The sequence below is a fragment of the Amphiura filiformis genome, chromosome 15 (assembly GCF_039555335.1).
Source record: "Amphiura filiformis chromosome 15, Afil_fr2py, whole genome shotgun sequence".
Taxonomy (NCBI): Eukaryota; Metazoa; Echinodermata; class Ophiuroidea; order Amphilepidida; family Amphiuridae; genus Amphiura; species Amphiura filiformis.
Genome location: NC_092642.1, coordinates 18,680,889 through 18,701,261, shown reverse-complemented (window position 1 = coordinate 18,701,261; position 20,373 = coordinate 18,680,889). Strand labels below are relative to the sequence as shown.

Below are 20,373 nucleotides of genomic sequence, written 5' to 3'. Positions count from 1 at the left end.
ATTTATAAACTCCAACTGCAATATTTTAAGGATTTTATTTCACTATTCCACTCGTGTTTGAAATTTAAAAGGAAAGAAAATCTTTGTTGTACCAGCAGGGTACACGCCAAGAACAACTCATCGCTATGTATCGCGCAATTTGGTAACGCACAATATACACTACGATACGCTGACGCTTATCTGCATGCGTGGCGATCTTATGGAAACACCGCGAAGCACTGATTTCACAAAACCTAGCGGTCAAATGGCTCCGCTTTTAGCTGATAAAATGTGATTTTTTCAAGTTCTTTCCCCGATTTAAACATCCAAGATATGAATAGATTTCGCTCAAACCTCTCAAGGGGCTGTGGATTTACCCGATGTTCACGTAATGTAAGGTAGAAAAACAAGAACTGTCGATTCTCCTGTAAGCTTCGATCAAAATGCAAAATGTGACCACTTTACAACGGCCTTTATTTCAATGTTCATTTTCTCGGTAAAATGACGATTTAGGTACACGATAACTCAATAAATACAGCATCTATAGGTAAGCAATTATGCTCATCATAAAAAGCATGATTGACTTAAGAAACGGTTTTCTCATTTTTTTTATATTTTGGTCTATTTCCAATTTTAGGCATCATTTTGTTCAAATAGGCGGTTCTGAATTTTAAAAAGTTCATTTTGATGCCTTATATGGTCAATATCTCCAAAAATAAGGTCAATATCAAAAAACTAAAAAAAATGTTTTTGGAATGGTGCCTCAAGATAAAGAAAAAAGCAAAACAAAATTTTTTGAAAGAGTGTTTTTTTCTTATGATGTACCATAAAAAAAAAAACAAACATTCACTTTTTTGTGATTTTTTTCATAATTGTTGTTTTTACACCAAAACTGGTGTACTTATATTGAGATTCATTGATGTCTTGCCTTTATAAAATGTATACTTTTACATGTCTTGCGTGAATAATTACAAAGTTATGGCACTTTTACTACATGCATATCTGAGAGTACACAGCTGCCTTAATTAAGGGCTGGGGTATGAACGCATGGACAGTATTTATTTTGGGACATTAGAGCACATCAGACATATCGATTGCATTCTGAATACTGAAGAATATCATTCTGATATCAAATAATTTTGATTTTTTGAAATTCGCAATTTAATACACATTTTATGGCAAATCATTAAAATTGATATTTTTGATATTTAACAGTACTTGAAGTAAACTTTGTAAATCTGATGATTTATACTTAAAGTGTATGTAGGTGGGATGAAAAGTCGACGATCAATTGAAAATTTTGACCTTTCGTATTGAAGATATGGATTTTTTTCCCAAAAAAAAAAAAAAAAATTAGGTCTTTTGGGAAAAAATCCATATCTTTAATACTAAAGGTCAAAATTTTCAATTGACCGTCGGCTTTTCCTCCCTGCTACATACACTTTAAGAATATATCATTAGATTTATATAATTTACTTCGAGGACTGTTATATATCAAAATTTGAAAAATATCAAATTTTTATAATTTGTCATAAAATTTGTATTATATTGTGATTTTCAAAAATGAAAATTATTTGATATCAGAAAGCATGCTTCAGTATTCAGAATGCAATTTGATAGGTCTGAGGTGCTCTCATGTCCCACAAAAAATACTGTCGAAACGCAATAAACGCTCATTTTAGATCCCTTAAGCTTTTAATGTTACACTGGTCCACATTTTGTGACATTTTTGTGTCATGATTGTGAAATTTTTTTCAATGATAAAACAAACTTCATAATGATGCAATCATGCAAAATGAGTCAAGCTGTTGACCACTTTTCACTTGTTTCTTGCATGTTGTGATTTATGTAGAATGCCAAGTAATAGATTTTTATCAACTGTCCCTAAATAAACCTGTGAGGTGCATTATATGATTCACTGAGTGCAAGTAACCATGGTAACAACCAAGGCAAAAATGGCTTTGCATTAAAAAAAGTTGTTGATGTCACCCTCTATAGCACAAATAACACAAAAGGATGTGGACGTGAACAGTCTATAGTCATCTGCCATTTGTCAGTATGTTTATTTAAAACAAACTCATTGATCATAAAATTAATAAAACAGTCGGCTCTCAACTCTCGATATTCAACATCCCTGTGGCAAAATTGTCTAGTGCAATGATGTCATGGTTACTTGTGCTTAATTTTTGTTAGCCTTCATTATATTACTAGTACCGCATATGTACGCCATTGCACTGGACAATTTCGCACCTGGGAATTTTGAATATCGCTTGTTGAGAGATGGCTGTACTAATTCATTTTTATGGTCAATATGAGTTTGTTTTTCAAATAAAACCATGCGATTCATGCTTGATAATTGATTTTCTATCATATTAGGCATAATGTTGTGATTGCTGGAGACATCCTTTAATAGTGTTGGGCCAAGGACACAAGCTAACATGTGTCTGTGGAAAACACAGAGACCATGTGATGATCATAAATTAACATCTGATTTTGTCAACATCAGACTCATATTACTTGATAGCATCTCATACTGACATTTGTGCATGCATTACTCTGTCAGAGTATAATACTATCTGACACAACTGATATGCAGGAAATAATATTTTGGACCATGTACCAATGATCATGTGTCAATTCAGCTTTTGCATTGGAACTCTTCATTTTGAGTGGTAATTTTTATCAATTCCTCAAATATTAAGGGTGGTGCAATCAGGCCCATAGCCAGGATTTTTTTGGGTACTGATTTTGAAAAAGTAGACTTTTTTCCAAGGTGGGGAGGGGGGAAATTTTGTGAAAAATTGTCTTTTTTCTCCAAATTTGGGCCTTTTTTGACCATATAAGCTTTAAAAAAACTGATTTTGTTGCACCCCTGGCTATGGGCCTGGGTGCAATACTTTATGTGTACCCTCCGACTCAGGTGGTGAATTATTGGTGGGGAGCCAAAGCATGCAGAATGCAACAAGGTGGAACTTACTCCCTATTGCAGAAAAACAGCACTTTTTCCCAGGCACTTTCTTTGGGATTTGGGATGTGACATGATCAAGAGGAATGAGTGTTCAAATTCTTTTGTTTTATATTGTTTTCAGCCATTGATAAATTGCTCATAATTAGGTAACCATTTCCGATTTTGATAGGGTTTGCATCAAAATGTAGCATTCATTAACTGCCAGAAAATGATGGAAAAAAACTTATAATTGTGAACATTGCTGACATGTGCTCATTCCCTATGATCATGTCACATATTATCCTGTTTTGTCAAATGAAACAGCTAAATACTAATCCTTTTGTTAGTTCTAACTGGCTATTAAAGTCAAATTTTAATATTTGGCCAATTTTTGGAAATACGGGCCAAAAACTCATATTTTTAGGGCATATTTTGTAATCAAGCCCCAAGACATTCAGGTTACGCATTCTAATTTTTGGAAAACACATTTTTTTGGCCCCCACATATATGTGGGGCTTATGTTATCATCCAGATGGTTGTTTGTTTGGCCCCCACATATATGTGGGGCTTATGTTATCATCCAGATGGTTGTTTGTTCCCTTGTTTGTTTCTTTGTTTCTTTCTTTGTTTGTTTGTCCGGGCGGAAGCAAATTCATTAATCCACTCTCCAGCTTAAACGCTATCACCGATCAACTTCATTATTATGTTTTCAGGGTTATTAGGAGTTAAGAAAATCTAATAATGATAATATTGGATGGCTTATTTCGCATGATACCATAACATATCGGATTCGTCATACAAATATCGAACTCGCCGTTGGCTCGTCCGATATTTTTATGACTCATCCGCTATGTTACAGTAGCGTAGCCAGCAGGGAGCAGGGGGGGCAGAGTGCCCCCCTGACAAAAAAATGAAAGAAAAAGTTCCCCTCTGACAAAAAATGAACGAGAAAATCAGGAGGGCAAAAGAAAAGAAAAAGGGCAAGGAGCCCCTTTTCTAGCAAAATTCAGGGCCAAAATAGTATAAAATACAAAACTTTTCAGCGCTTACGCCAAGCACATTGTAACAATAAAGCCCTTTTTAGCGGATAATGGGCGAAAATAGTGTAAAATACAATTTTTTCGCGCTACGCACGCACATCATCCCAATGAGGCCCTTTTCGGGAAGCTCGAAGACATACAGTCTTGTATGATGCAACTGCATTTTTTTTTCGTCTGTGCCCCCCAAAATTTTATTTTGCCCCCCCCCCCCCGACCAAGAAAGCTGGCTACGCCCCTGATATGTTATGGTATCATGCTCAGCCATCCAATATTATATCAAACTTGGTACGGAGGTAGGGTATGGTGGCCTCATGTGCTGTATAGTTTTGTGTTGCATTATTTGCATATTTATGAATATTAATGAGCTCATTTGCATAGTTTGCCTTCATTCTCATTAATCCACTCTCCAGCTTAAACGCAATCACCGATCAACTTCATAATTATGTTTTCAGGGTTATTAGGAGTTAAGAAAACCTAATAATGATAATATTGATGGCTTATTTGCATGATACCATAACATATCGGATTCGTCATACAAATATCGAACTCGCCGTTGGCCCGTCCGATATTTTTATGACTCATCCGATATGTTATGGTATCATGCTCAGCCATCCAATATTATATCAAACTTGGTATTATGATAGTATATGGTGGCCTCATGTGGTGTATAGTTTTGTGGGGGCCACCTTAATTACGAACCACGTAATTCTAGTCTTATATCTTTGTAAACTAATTATCATAAAATATTCAATTTATGAGCAAACACATACCCCATACTACAAATTTTAAATGTTTAGACTTGCTCCAAGTCTTTGAATTTTGTGACTGAAATTGTCAGAAATCATGCATTTTTTTATTTTTTTTAAATGAGCATTGTATTTATCTGGAATAGGGAGAACTTGTGAACCATTTACTAAAAAACAATATTACATCCCTTAAGTTGCTTTTTTAAAACTTCTGTGGTCGTGCCTGTGCGTATCGCGTACACAAGGGTACACACAGAAAAGATAAGCAATCACACTGATTGGCTGATCAACGCACTTGACAACAAGTCGGTTGACCTATTGGTTGTCTGTTCGGCGCGTATTAGGCGACCTTGTCACTTTTACGCGATCGCAATTCACCAGCGCGTACCCCGACCACGGAAGTTTAAAAAAACATCTTTAAGTAATAACTATCAACTACTAAACCAGGAAGACAACAAAATAATAGAAAAAGCTTTTTCTTTTAAAGATGGCCAAACATACCATATTTATTCCATGAAGCACCCAGGGTGCTTAACAAAGTCATATTAGGTGGGCGCTTATTTTTTACATCATTTACAAGTCTTAAAAACCCATAGACTGACCAGAGTTTGTTAGTATTAAAACATTGCATGTCCTAACTTTCCGAATTTTGATACAGCTGTAGGCCGGGAGGCCCACAAAGTTGCATCTTTCTATTTCAATTTATGACATTGAAATAACACTTAAAAGTTGTTTTTTTAAACACAAAAATGGAGCCTAAAATATGAAATTAGAGCACCTATGTCCTTGCCTTTTGTTGATTTTATCCCCATAGATGAGAACATAAAAAATCACTGATTTTAGATCACAAGGTTGCCAAATTCAGAAGCTTAACAAACAGTGAGTGTGCTTAATAATAAAGCATTTTGCAAATAAACAATACCCTGGGTGAATGAATACAGCAATTACTATTATTTATTATTAAATAACATAAAAAATGTCAGAGAGCCAAGCTGACAAGGAAATCATCATTTAGTAAAATACTAGCAGCACACAATTGAATTGATAAAAACACTGTACATATAAAATGTACAGAAACAACATAAAAGTCTCAAATTGCAAACTTGCTATTTACAGATGTACCAGACAAAACAAATATGTAAAAAGGTGTCTTGAGTTGTTGATTATCAGCAAGCTAAGTATGAGTTGTGAACAACAAATAGCAAGTTGCTCCACAATTGTGGATCACTGACTAACAGCTCTTACCATATAGTTTGATCAGCTTGTAATCGGTGGGCCTTAAAACATTGCGGATTAATATCATTATCAATATATTTTATTTTGAGAACTGTCTTGTGATAACTCACCAGAAGTATCACAAATTATTATTTAAGTCCTATACTTTGTCTATACTTTATTTAACACACACAATATAGACCAGACAGGTCAACAATATCATTCTTAACCTGGGTCTACTTTTCGGCGTAGTGGTCAAAACCTAACAATCCCGCCGATTTAATACGAGCTGATCAAAATGTAGTATGCAGTTGATACATCGCAACTGGATAGAACTGCAAGCAGAACAGCATATGAAAAGCAAGTGAGTTAAAGAGTCCGATGTTTGTCTGGAACATCTGGACCTGTAAACAACACCGAGATTGCTTACTTTAACTTAACAGATGCTTTGACCTCCGATGCAATAGTCAAAATAATAATATTAGAAAAAATGAACAATTTCAGTCTTGTATCATTTAACAGAAGTCTGTTTGCAGTAGTCCAAGCCTAAACGTTGTGCACACAATCTTCAAGATGCTTCTGCTACTCAACTTTGTCTTAGACTGAGGTGATGGATACAAATGCACCCCTTGTGGAAAGCGATGGGCAATTGCCGAATTTGGCGATACATCGCTTGTCGCTATAGCTTTTATACTTATTATGGTGATAGCAATTGCAGATGACAATTAAAATATTCTAAATGCCACAAAATACATTGTTTAGAGCATCCATTGCTCTGAATAATTATTGCTTTTAATTAATTAAATCGAGAAAGGTAAATTGATTAGCAAATAGATTCAGCTGAAAGGCAATGATATTGATGGAAAGTTAAGATTTCTTCAACTAGCAAAAGCGACATCGTTCATGCCTCGGCGATTTGAATTGATTGATCGGCTTGACGCTCTGAAAACAAGTAAACACTGAGCATGTGTGAGAATCGCTTTTCTGCAAAAGCGATCAAGTATAAATTCAGCTTTATGTTTTTGTAATCTGTCCATGTATAGTTTCTCATCTCTTTGTTGCTAGGAGAACAAAATTCCTTGGAGACACACGAGGATCAAAGATGGGAACCAGTCGGCTATCAATACCTATAAAAAAAGAAACAAAAAGCAATTTAGTATAATTTATTTGATAGAAATAAGGGCTGTGCAATAATTATGAGCCCCAAGGGGTAAAATTTCCAAACAGCTTGCCAAAATTGCTTCCTCTCCCCCACTCGGCCTGCCAAAAATCGCACGGCCCGCCCCCCCCCGGCCCTACATGCCAAATTTTTTGGATCCCAATTTGCAAACCTTAAATGGTCTTGATACAGGTTACGAAGTGCAGCAAACAGGAAAATTTGCATATTTAAGCTTTTTCTGTACTGTTTTCCTGAGCCTTTTTAGAGCGTTCTATTTAAAAAAAAAGACATCCCATGAATGTGTGCCAAAAATCGCTTGCCCCCCCCCCCCCCCCCCCCCCCCAATTTTATCCTCCCACCAGGGCTCATAATTATCGCACAGCCCCATAATTGAGATCAACTGACAACATTTACAAAGTTATGGAAAAGACATAAAATCAATTCAGTAAAAATACAAGAAACTTTCATACCTTGTTCAAGTAGAAATAACATTCTATCAACAAGCACCAGAGCTTCTACAACAGGTCCTAATAACTGTCGCACACAATTAAATGTAATGAGATTACACCATTGTGGTAGTAAACTATCACACAGCTCACAGCTAGCTTCATGGTCATCTTCTAAGTTGAGCTTCTTCAATGCAGCTGCAGCATAGCTAGTGAGAAATACAAATGTGTATCAGTATGTTAATTAATTTGTTCATCATGCCACTCTGAAATCAAATTGCAGGCATAAGTTATACCGTAAAACCCCATCTACAAGCATATATAGTGTTTTTTACAAAAGCTTAATTAATTCGAAGCAAGCGTTAATATACCAATACAATAGATCAGTCTTAAAATAATACTTGTTTGTATATGCTTGGATCCGTAATTTATTTGCTCAAACTCCATAATGGCGACTGGATTAATGTAGCTTTCATCAGAAGCACACTATATGCTTGTAGACAGGGTTTTACGGTATGCTACCCTTCATAACCTTAAATGAAAAGTACCACATTGTTTTCCAAGAATGCTTCCACCCATGCAATTTTGCATGAAAAATGTACACCTCCTGCCCTCATCAATTCATGAAAGTCCTCCCGATTAGAACCCAAAACATAAATTTGATGAGGCCTCCCATTGCTCTTTCATGTCAAGTGGATACTTAAAACTTGTTATTTGGTAACATATGTAGATTAAATTGAGACTCCCAGTCTCCCATGGTACATTTAGAATTGGTAAATGAACCACAAGAGTACTCAGTCCTTTGGAGACAAAATTCCTTTTTTATTGCCAAATAGGGTTGTCGGTCGGTCATGATTTTTATTTTTTTTTAATCTGGAAGATGCTCTGAAGACCTTAAAAATCACCAAAAGCTTGGAAATATCTGACAAAAAAAAATATGTTTGTGTAAATATATTTTGAAAATTGTCTGAATTTTTTCATAAAATAATAATAATGTTTAGCTGCCAGAGTTATGTGATTGAAGTGACTTACTCTTCAAATGGTATCTCATGCCCTTTCTTGATTTTCCCCAATGCTCTCTTAATTAGTCGTAACCCAGCATGTTTCTGTATAAGGGATGGACACTGCTTCTGTATCAAGATCTCCAATAGTGCTCGGTAGCCTTGTATGATGAGGTTGGGGTCATTTTCTACAGAAAACAACAATATAAAATATAGAGAGTAGTGGATTGGTTCGAACAATTAATCCAGTCTACATGTACAGCTGTTCATTGGGAATATTGAAAAATGGTTTCTTTTAAGTTTATTCCAATGAGGGATGAAATCAAAACTTGACCGGAGGTTGAACCGGTTCTGTCTGGTTTCTATTGTTCTAATTTATGGCAACCGGACGGAACCGGCGATTAATTAAGCGCTGGTCTAGTTTTGATTTCATCCCTAAGCATATACTTTAATCGCTTGTAATTGACAGACTCAAAACAGCGGATTGATATAGAATCATTGCACTAGTTGGGTGCAGCACCTGCGATTTGCATAATTTGTTACTTTAATTATGCAGGTTGATATGCGCAGTAACAAAAACCGAATAATATTTGCTAATTATATGTGTAGATACAAATTATATTATATAGGCCGAGTAGCTACTGTGAACTCGGGTAGTGCAGTGGGTAGACTCTAGATCAGTCCAGTAATCCAGCGACTGGGGTTCAATCCTCCGAGTCCTGATTTTGTTCTCTCTCAAATTTTTCATATGTCAGTTTGCTCGAGCCCCAAACACAAAATACAAATTACTCCAAATTCAAGTGTTTCATGTTACCTATCATACTACTAACCTTTTAACCTGTTATGATACACATCAAATGAATGACAACCAAGTTCTAGTGGTTCAAAATCCACATCACATCCCTTCTGACCATTGACCCATTGACTCATTGGGAAGCCAGGTTTACTGCATACACCATCAGAGTCACTAGGTGAATCTACTTTTTCTGCATCAAATTCTCGGTCAGTGTTAGCATCACCTGCTGATGGTTCATTTGTCGCAAACAATTTTCTTGGCGGGTAGCTTTCAAACTTTCCAATATTCACATCATCAGCAAATAACCCACCAGTTTGCAAGGAGTCACCTGGTTCTAAATTTGCCTTACATTTAGCTTTAGAATTCTCCACAGCACATGTCATTTTCATATAGCAGCATGGTACAGACGCTAAAGCATGTGCACTTTGGCACTGTGCAAAGACTCTCAGCATTGTAGGACCTAAATCAGCACATGTGTGTAGGCCAGCTAACAGAAATGAAGAATCCTCTAATTTAAGCTTTGAAGAAGCACCATCACATGACATTTTGTCTCTTTGGAGATTGGACACTGTACTTTTACTACAACTACTTTGTTCTTCATCAGTTAACTTATTACTTGATGCTGCATCCATTTTAACATCTTTACATTCACCCCCTGGATTGCTAGTGGTATTGTCCATTTCATTTTGTTTACAACTAGTGTTTATGACAGATAAGAACTCTTCCACTGTGATTTGGGGGTTAACTGTACATACAACATGTTCCGGAGGTACAGTGTGGCTACCAAGTGTGTCTGACGGTTCTCCTATCCTCCTTTTCTGCGTAAAAAGAGACATGGAAAACAAATAATGTCAGTATCGGTCAAATTTACCCTGTAATAACTAATATGATTCATATAAATCAAAGTTGCCAATTTTCATCTAACCATTAGGTGTTTTAGTATAATGTTGGTACTACATCACTAGCTGTTTTGGTATATTGTTCCAGGTCATCATTGGGTGTGTAAAAGAGGCAAAGTCTCCACCTCTTTTACATGCTTATTGACCAAATGGGTCAATCCTATCATCATGATTGTTGGTAAGCCAAACAGCATGATCAGTGGTGGCACCAGGATTTTTTTTTGGGGGAGGGGCATTGGGGCAAAGTGAATTACAGGGGGGCAAAATCGACAAAATTTTCGCAAAATTGCCGCAAAAAGTAATTTTGGTTTTTTCCCCTCAAAAGTTGGGGGGAGGGGGAAAACTGGGGGGGCGTAGCACCGCCACTGAGCATGATTGCTGATCATCACTTCTGCATTCATGCTCTACGCAAGGCACAGAACTCCATCAAATTAGGAAATTTACTTTATAATCAACTATCAATCAACTAAAACTTTTTTATTTTGCAAAGAAAAATGTGTTACCTTTTTCTCTATAAACTCTTGAACTTTCCTGAAAGAAAAAACAAGACAAATCTAAATTACTTGACTTGTACTCCTTATCTTTTCTACAGAGCTCTACAGTTCAGCAATGCCACAAAATAAGGGGGTGAATAATTACTGTTTAAGACAACAGCAATGTTCAGAATAACTCTGGTTTACCCTGTGCACAAGTATAACACTAACACCTAATCCTAACCTAACCCTAAGACACAGAATGTGCAGGGTAAACTAGAATTGTACCCAATGTTCAAATTGCTGTCCTGTCCACAAAATGGGCATGATGTTTCAATTCAATGAAAAGGAATTACAAAACATTAAAGGCTAACCATCTCTGGGAACCATCTTACCCATATAAAGTATTGTTTATATAAACAGGAGTGTTGAGTGACTGCTTACATCTAATTCCCAGTCTAATTGTGAAGCTCCTGAGGCCATGTGACTTAGGCAAAGGTGTCCCAAACCTGATGCCCTTGGTTTCACTCACTTGAAGAATTTGTTTCAATTTGTCTACTGTAGTGCTCTTGAGGACCAAAATTATAGGAGCTATGACAGGTGAACTTAAAATGTCAGGCAATAGGACAAGAGAAGAGCTCTGCTGATAGAGGGCACTATTTAAGGATCAAGTTAATTTTTTTATGATTGATGATCATAGAGTAACATTGCAGCTCCAATATCTGTGAAATTCAACATGTGATCACACAACGCTATACAATGCTCAGGTTGTTTGCTCACAACATCAGTGGATGATGAAAAGTGGTTAAAGCCACACATCGGAATTCTTGGAATTCCAAGGAAATGGTCAGAGAGTAACATAAGTACTGAGGTTTAAATTTCACCTTGTGCACTAGGATAGTCTTACAATTAGGGTCTGATTTTCCCCTATGCAACCCAATACACCCTATATAGTCAGTTAGACCATGGTATGACTCTCATTTCCACATCAGTTTTTTGTTCAAGTGGTGTCTTTAAATCATCCTCTGAGGCTCTGGGTGTAGGATGAAAGCCAAGGGAATTTTTACCCTACCTGTCAAATTTAGCTGCCCCTGTGATATGGCATCCTACAGCCTCTATACTAGTGACTGATAACCCATAGCCAAAAGACAGGAGCCTTGACAGATGACCTTGACCAGATCCTACATCAACTACACGTCTGGTGCCAGTTTCACTGCAGGTGGAATTTATTACCTGAAATTAAAGAAAAGAAAATTAATGAAAACTGTAACACATTATCAGTGATTAGTATTGGAGGACTCAAAACTTGACTCTGATGAGGACTCAACTACAACACTGTCAGTGATCAAAAAATCTGAACAAACCGATCAAAAATCTGATTTTTGCATTTTAAAATCAGACATATTCATCAATATTGGAGTTCTTTGTCTCTATCATTTTAATATGGAAAAAAAAATACATGCGCTCCTTATATACCTGCTATTCACATTATATTTCAAATACTCTGCTTTTTATGGGTCACTGATGAGAGCACCTTTAAATAACATTCTTGGACTCGAGAGTTGCGAAGTCATTTGATCAGAATTGTATCTCTTGCATTTTTTAGAACTTTACATTGATTAATTGTATTATTTGAAGGGGCTATATATTTGCAAACCGGGTTCGATTTAACTTGTGTCGCGGAGCAAAATGCTCCCCATTTTGGACAACCTGCTACACAAATTTCAGCTTGTATAGCAATTTTTTACAATGTAAACATATGCTAATATTATAAGAACATCACCTAAATAATGTTTTCGCTAAAATTGCTATAATTGAACCCTGTTTGCAAATAATGTGCACATATGTATTATACTTTTAAACTATTTTTGCATGTATTTGCTTGTTTGCGACAGCGGGTCCTTGGTATTCAAGCATGAAATAGGATTGCTTTGCCCTCCCATGACTCTGTGTTTACACTAACTGGGTTCACTGCCTTTCCCTGCAATGTCATACATACCCTGGCTAGGTTATCAATCTCATGTCTCTTCTTAGGTTTAACATGCAGCCTATAACAGTACGTTAGATCTCCCATGTCACTGTCTCCAAACTGTTCTTGTTCCTCCTCTGGCAGTGGGTATCGAGGTATTGATAGGGCCTTGGCAGTGGCTTTGTAAGCTAGAAGACTCAGCGGCCAAACACATCTGACAAAACAAGATTCATTAAGATTGTCTTAGCTCTGGAATTGGGGAAGTGTTTGGGCCTCATAACTGCAAAACCCAGGTGGGGGTAACTACTTGACTTGCTACACACAAACGAAAAAAAAAAACATCTAAAAGGGTATGTTCACCACACAGCGTCGTTGATGTCTTTTTGAAAAAGAGGTACTTTTTCTGAAGGCATCGCCATTTAGGGGTCCTTTTTTCAGCCAAATCCTTAGACATTTAGGGTTAGTAATATTATTGTTTAAGTAAGTTTGCACTAATTTGTTCACAATTAAGGGTGCATTTCAGAGGTGGTCGGACACAGGTGGGTAGCACTTTGTGTGAAAGATACCCCGGCTGCAAAATTGTCTAAACTTAATATATAAATATACACATTTAGAATGGCAAACACTGAACATAACCATCTGTGATTTGGCAAATATTTTCAGTTTAGGAAAAAAAAACCCCAAAATTTATGTTTTCCAAAAACCCTTGGGTCAAAAAATTGTGTTTTGTTATCTTCTCCAAAGCTGAGCATTTTTGTTAAAAAACTGGAAGAGACACACGTTAAACAAATAATCTGTAGGCAGCATCTTAGCTAGACAACTATATGTATTCCTGTCATTTTGGACAGGAGTTGTTGGCAATACACTATGAATTTTTTACACTGAAAATCACACTGAAAATGACAGGGTAACACTGAAAATCATAAGAACAAAAGAAATTGTTAGACTGAAATTGTTTTCAGTGGTATTTCAGTGTATTTTTCAGTGGTATATCAAGTGGTTATTGTCTGCTATATAATGAGCAATGATCTAGGGCACTAATCAATAGAACAGGCCAGCTCATTTCAGTGTGATTAAATCCATTTCAGTGGGATTAAATCCATTTCCGTGGGATTAAATCCATTTCAGTGGGATTAATGACTGGCCAATGATTTTCAGAGGAGTTTCAATCCATTTTTCAGTGTGGTTGGACAATGGTTATTTGCATACAGAATAACAAAAGAACTATTTCAGTGTTATTTTCAGTGGTGCTGTTCATTGTGTTAAATTTTCAGTGTCCATTACAGATATCAGTGTGATTTTAAGTGTAAAAATTTCATAGTGATATGTGACCCTTATTCTTGTTGTGACGTCATTCATAACAGATCTGCTATTTCTAGCATTGTTGGACCCAGCAGACACTGCTGCCATTTGATGTCACTACCAAACTGGAAGAGACATCAGTTATCATAAATATACTGCAGGCAGTATCTTAGCTATGTCTGTCATTTTGGAGAGGGAGTTGTTGGCAATATGTGTACCTTGTTTTTGTTGTGACATCATCCATAACAGACTCGGCTATTTCTGGTGGTGTTAGACCCAGTAGACACTGCTGCCATTTGACAGGTAGATTACTCCAATGATTCTTCTTGAAAAACTCCTGAAGGAAAGAAGTGAAGTTTTAAAGTAATTATCAGTTTTCACATGAACTCATATGAAAAGATTGCCAACTTTCACTACCCCTGTTTTTTAATGAAATAAATATATTATAAACAGTTCACAACATCTATTTTCTGTAGTTACATTACAGTATCTATTAGAAGCAATTTCATTTTTACCCTAGTCTGGATACTACCCAATAATGATTATGTTTTGCCAATGGCAATAAATCTGTAAGCTTCATCCAAAACTTCATGAAAACATCCAGATGTGTTAGTATATAAATACAACATGTTTTGAGGGGAAGTAGTCAAAACTACTGGTCCCGAGGTGTTGGATGATTTGACTACTTCCTGACTCGTTGAGGGAAGTAGTCAAATCATCCAACACCTCGGGACCAGTAGTTTTGACTACTTTCCCGAAATAAAACATGTTACTATACCTCATAAATATTTTCATTATCACGGTAAAATCGTAAACAAAAGTCAAAACAAACACCAGTCACCGTGCCGGCCGGCCGGCATGGTAAATAAGCTTAATATTTTGCTTACCTGATTTTATTGGAGGATTTCTGTTCAATCAATTTACATTTTGACCTATATTATTCTAATTTTCTTTTTAACATTCCATAAATAACATTTTGTTTCATAAAATGTCAATTCGTGTGTTATTATCCATCTCAGCAAAATAACTGCAGCAGATGCCATTTTCACAATAAACGCGTCTGCAGAATTGCCGTTGTGTAGCATAATGCTACGTCTGAAGGAACGGCGACACACGGGGTCGAGACACCGTGAGGTAGTAGGGTGCGGAAGTTTTTACTACCTCCCTGCATGCGCGTAATTGCACAGGCGCGGGGCAGTAGTCAAAATACCGTACTCGGACGCTGGCGTTATTAACCAATAAGATGTCTTCCTTCCTTCCTTATAAGTGCCTCCCTCATATGTATGAGTATTATCGCACTGCGTACAGACAAGCTGTACTTATTTTTTACTCTGGAACCTAGAGTAGATGAGTGTATTTTGAAGTACAGTCAACATGACCGGATGATCCCCTGCTCTTTTCGAATAGCCTGTGGCGTTCTTTAACGTGCACACTACATTAATGTGAGAAAATATGCATGTACATCGGGACCGACAGCTTAAAGTGCCCTCCGAAGCACTAAGCAAGTAGAGTGAAGTGTCTTGCTCAAGGACACAAAGAGCCTGACCTGGGATTCGAACCCTTGACCCTTGGGTTCACAGTCCTATGCCTTAACCGCTAGGCCACGCTCTCCTAATAAATATTATCTAATAAATATTTATGAGGTATAGTAATAGCCCTTTCAGATTTTAACTTACTACTACATATGCATGGGTCAACCATTCATATTCGTTGATAAACACCAGCAGTTGCCTGGCATATTCTTGTAGCTGTTGTTTTGGAATCCGAGTTGTGTCCATGTATCGACTCATGGTTAAACTAGAAATACAATGTACATTGCCACCTGTTTTAGGAAAAGAAAAGAAACTGTTACGTAAATCAGGTTGCAAGGGAAATGATGGAAAGCACTGATCCAGAGCAGTGTTTGCTCAGAGGCCATATGTCTCAAATTTGGCCCAGTGAAAATTATTTTTGTCTCACAAAAATTTGTAATGCTGTATTACAATTAGTGAATTTGGGGAATTACTGGGCCAAAATTGGGCCAATTTGAGAAGAAAATGTTTCATTTGGCGCACCCAATTTCCAGAGAGAGTAAACACTGATCCAGAGGATGCCGGGGGTCTGGTGGGGGACACTTGTCATCCGTTTAACAAAAATTAACATAAAAAGGGTAATTTTTAAGATCAAACCACTGTATCTGTAACATGAATTTAGGTATTCCTAAAGCAAGCAATTGTGAGGAAAAGGATATTTTTGCTTAATAAATCAGACATATGAAGTGTTCTGTGAGAAAAAATTAAAACATGGAAACTTTCTGACCTTGTGAGTTTTAAGTATTTTTCAAGATTTGTGTTTCAACTTTCTGACCTTGTGAGTTTTAAGTATTTTTCAGGATTTGTGTTTCAAATAACTGGTTTATAGTTCAGAAAATTTATACTTTATTTGCTTTAATATTAGGGAATTAGATAATGTCAAATTTGCATTTTAATAATCGAAGACAAAATTAAAAAAGACTAGTTTGCGTATGACATTCAGGGCGTAATAACGCAGTGGCAGGTGGTTGGTTGCTGACTTGTGCAGCTACAAAATTTAGTACAACTACAAGTCATACCTAGAATATTTTCTCAATTTGAATTTTATCCTTTCTTGGTATTACTCATTTTACCGGAAATTGTGCGTCATTTCCCGATGTCATGATAGATAGATAGATAGATAGATAGATAGATAGATAGATAGATTTTATTTCCATGCCAAAGTAATACATGCACCATGTTACGTTTTGTTGGCTCCAAAGCCGGTACTGTGCAGTGCCAGTGTCTACCAATTCAATTGCATGGTGCATTGGGTGACATGCATGTATAATTCTACGTCATGTGCCTATACGATGATCCACCCAAAAATAAAAATCATCGACATCGTATGTCCCTGTACTGGCAGAATGGCATTTTCGGTCTGGTTGCCGGTTGCTCGAGAAGTCTAGCCAAGAATTTGCTCACCGATAGCTTCACATTCTAGGCTAGAGACCGTAGCATTCAAAATGTAGTCGGATTCGCTGAAGCATGAGACCCTGTAAAGCAATGGAAGTTCAGAAGTAAACACAGCCGATCACAACAAGCGATTGCATCAAAAATGTTGCTAAAATTACACTTCAGCAAAATTTTAGACTGCCCAAAATAGGCAAATCTTGCTAGAAAGATACAGTTGACTCATGAAAATAATTTTCATCCAAATTTCAACATTACCAGAATAAATAACCTCCAGTGCAAAAAAACTGCACCGCTGTCCGACCGAAATAGACTGCCTTACTAGCCTGTATCTCGTTTCGGCCAAAGAACGTCTGTAATACATACCTGTTTTTAATGACTTTGCAACAATGTTTCTATTGTCAGCAATAACAGCTTGCATTCATACTTTTGAGATTATATGGTGAACTTTCGTACACATCATAAATAAGTGAAATCAGAATATCCTGAAAGGAATTTAGGTAACGAATTCAACGACACTGACCTCGCAGCAGCTAATGTTTTCATGTAAACATGGCGTCATTAGACATTTTAGCCCACGTTTCAGTATCCTACTTTCGGATCGTTGAAACAACAAAACCTCAATCCCCGGCCTCATTCACGAATTCACTCACCTTCCTACACCACCAGTTAAAATAAAACTCGAAACATCCCGTGTTATTCCTCAAAACTACATGCACCTTCATTAATAAAAAATTGAAATCCTAGTAGAAATCTGTTATCGAAAATTGTTTGATATAAAACGTCAACAAAAGTAATTTTTCTGAAGAGTAGATACCGCGTGTCAAAATGGCGGCCACAGTCGCATCCCCCCAGCTTTGTACGTGTACCCAGGTCACGGTATGTCTACGTGACGAACAGTCAAGGTCAGAGGACAGCGCAACCTGTCTGCTGTGATGCCAGAATATAATGGCTCCGCCTAATGAACGGCGCTGTCAATCATCCTTATTCACAATCGCCTTTGTCGAACAGACTTTTACGCAGGTAAGAGCTCACGCTGTCCTCACTTTAGCGATTAGGATCAACGAGCGTCAGGCCGACACAATCTGGTTGTGTAGGAGACTATCATCGTGATGCCCACGTTGGAACCATTGGATTACGGAAGAAATATTCATACCAGGACTGAAGCAAATGTGGCCATTTCTATGTTTGTACCGGGCAAGTACCGGACATTTTTCAACACGGAGCTAGCGGAAATTACTACAAATTCGCCCAAGGTAAGCAACTTAGGGTTGGTTATCGCATTTTTAACTTGGACTAAACTGTTTCGGAGTTAAGGCACGCTAAAAGTAGACCATTTCGGGGCTGTATTTTGGTGTACATGTGACGTTTTGAACAGAGTAAAAAACGACCACTTATTCGCTATTGCTGAAGTATACTCGCCGAATCATGTACCAATACACAAGGTATTGGTACATGAGATCAGGTATACGACCGAAAAACCATAGCAAAGCACTCTAGCTTTGCCTTTGAATGTGTAACTATCGTGTGCAAATTCGAAGCTAGAGTTCTCGAGTATTAAGTTGCCGGTTGACAGGACGTCATACAAAAACTAGTCTTTTTATTTCAGTCTCAAATTATATACACCAATGAGAATGCTGTGAATAAAGACAAAATCTGTCACCTTAACCAATTCAGCATTACTGTACATACAAACACCTTCAGTCAAACCAGGAGGGTGAAAGTGCATACAGGAACAATGCCAAAAAACTACGTCACGCCGGTCACGCTATTGTTCGACTTAAACTACATCATTCGCCATTTTGTAAATATTAACGCATGATCGTTGCTTTGAAGTTTCCACCGGATAGTCTGTGGATAGCGCAAGAGCATGCTTTGACCATGCGCAAAAAAAATGAATATCATGAAGATGTTTAAGATTGATTCTTAGATGTTTCAAAAATTACCGTCATATTGCATAGATTCATCAAAGAATGGTTTGAAGTACTAACCTTATTTAGTAATTTTAAAAAATCGGGAGAATTTTACAAAATCAATGTTTTTACCTGTCGGTATTACAACTCGTGAAACACATTAGTGATGTGCCTGTGTGACCTAATCTACTAACCTTTAACGTTTCCTCTATGAACTCTAACCCTCCTGCAATATGGCGCCTATTGTCTAGAGTTAAACTACATCATTCGGTGTGTTACGTAATAGCTACGATGCCTATCCCTTTATATCCCTGGTCAAACATGACAAAGCTGTGGAATTTTGCACCAATTTCAGTTTAGTAGAATTTAAGCTTATCAATCATCTCAATAATCACGTCCAAACATAAAAATCAAATTAACACTAGCTTCTGTGCCTTACCGCACTTCATTCCTATATCATGATAACAAAAGATTTACCTTTATTTCACAGGTACATTTACCGCAAGACTAATTTTGTGTAGGCCCTACTCAAAATAATTTTCAGGATCGAAAAACTCAGCTGTTTGCAATGGTGACAAGCTCGATTTAGCAGCAGCGGGCGCACACCACTAAAAAAGTCCCATTGAAATACATGTACACGTATACATGAAAGTAAGTTTGTTTTTCTACCCCAGGTAAAACCATTTCTCATATTTTGGTGGCACCAATGTCTAAAATAAAGATGAAAATTTAATTAAAAGTTGTTTTTTTTAAACAAGTTGAGACTAACTTTTGAGATCCGAGCCCCTGAAAAGTGCCATCCTGAATTTCGAATTTCAATCAACCCTTGTCCAAATAAAAATGTAAAAATATATAAATAAAAAAAAAAATGAAGAAAGGTAGGAAACAGAGACTAACAAATTTTTATTGATGGAGTAACTATAATCTACTGTTGTATTGGTATTGATGAAGTAACTATCTACTGTTGATATTGGTATTGATGAAGTAGCTATCTACTGCTGATACTGGCATTGATGAAGTAGCTATCTACTGCTGATATTGATATAAAATTGGACGGATTGAGTGTGATACCTGAATTTATCGGTCGAGCTAGAGTTTTCAAATATCATACGAGACGAAGTCGAGCGTGATATTTGAAAACTCTAGCGAGACTGATAAATTCAGGTATCATGCTAAATTATCCGTCAATTTTATCATTATTATGTCTTCAGAATCTTTTTTGGTCAAAAACATGATTTTTTGGTCAAAAATGTTATTTTTGTTCAAAATTGTGATTTTTGGTCAAAAATGCGTTTTTTTGGTTAAAAATGTATTTTTGGTCAAAATGTGATTTTTGGTCAAAATGTGATTTTTAGTCAAAAATGTGATTTTGGTCAAAAATGTGATGTGATTTTTGGTCAAAAATGTGATTTTTGGTAAAAAATGTGATTTTTGGTCAAAAATATGATTTTTGGTCAAAAATGTGTTTTTGGTGTGTTTTTTGGTCAAAAATGTGATTTTTGGTCATGGCTTGTCACATAAACAA

The 20,373-nt window shown here is 36.7% G+C and overlaps 1 protein-coding gene across 1 annotated transcript; it reads right to left on the bottom strand.

The window, feature by feature from the left end:
- Positions 1 to 4,927: 4,927 nt before the first annotated feature.
- On the bottom strand, positions 4,928 to 19,422 carry LOC140171348 (methyltransferase-like protein 25B). The gene is made up of 10 exons (XM_072194587.1): positions 19,326 to 19,422; positions 15,649 to 15,794; positions 14,191 to 14,309; positions 12,701 to 12,884; positions 11,774 to 11,934; positions 10,732 to 10,759; positions 9,364 to 10,147; positions 8,565 to 8,721; positions 7,557 to 7,741; positions 4,928 to 7,054 (listed from the first exon to the last, which is right to left on the bottom strand). Exons 2-10 carry the CDS (start codon positions 15,760 to 15,762, stop codon positions 6,975 to 6,977), a joined length of 1,812 nt encoding a protein of 603 aa, XP_072050688.1. The 5' UTR covers positions 15,763 to 15,794; positions 19,326 to 19,422; the 3' UTR covers positions 4,928 to 6,974.
- Between the last annotated feature and the right edge of the window lie 951 nt (positions 19,423 to 20,373).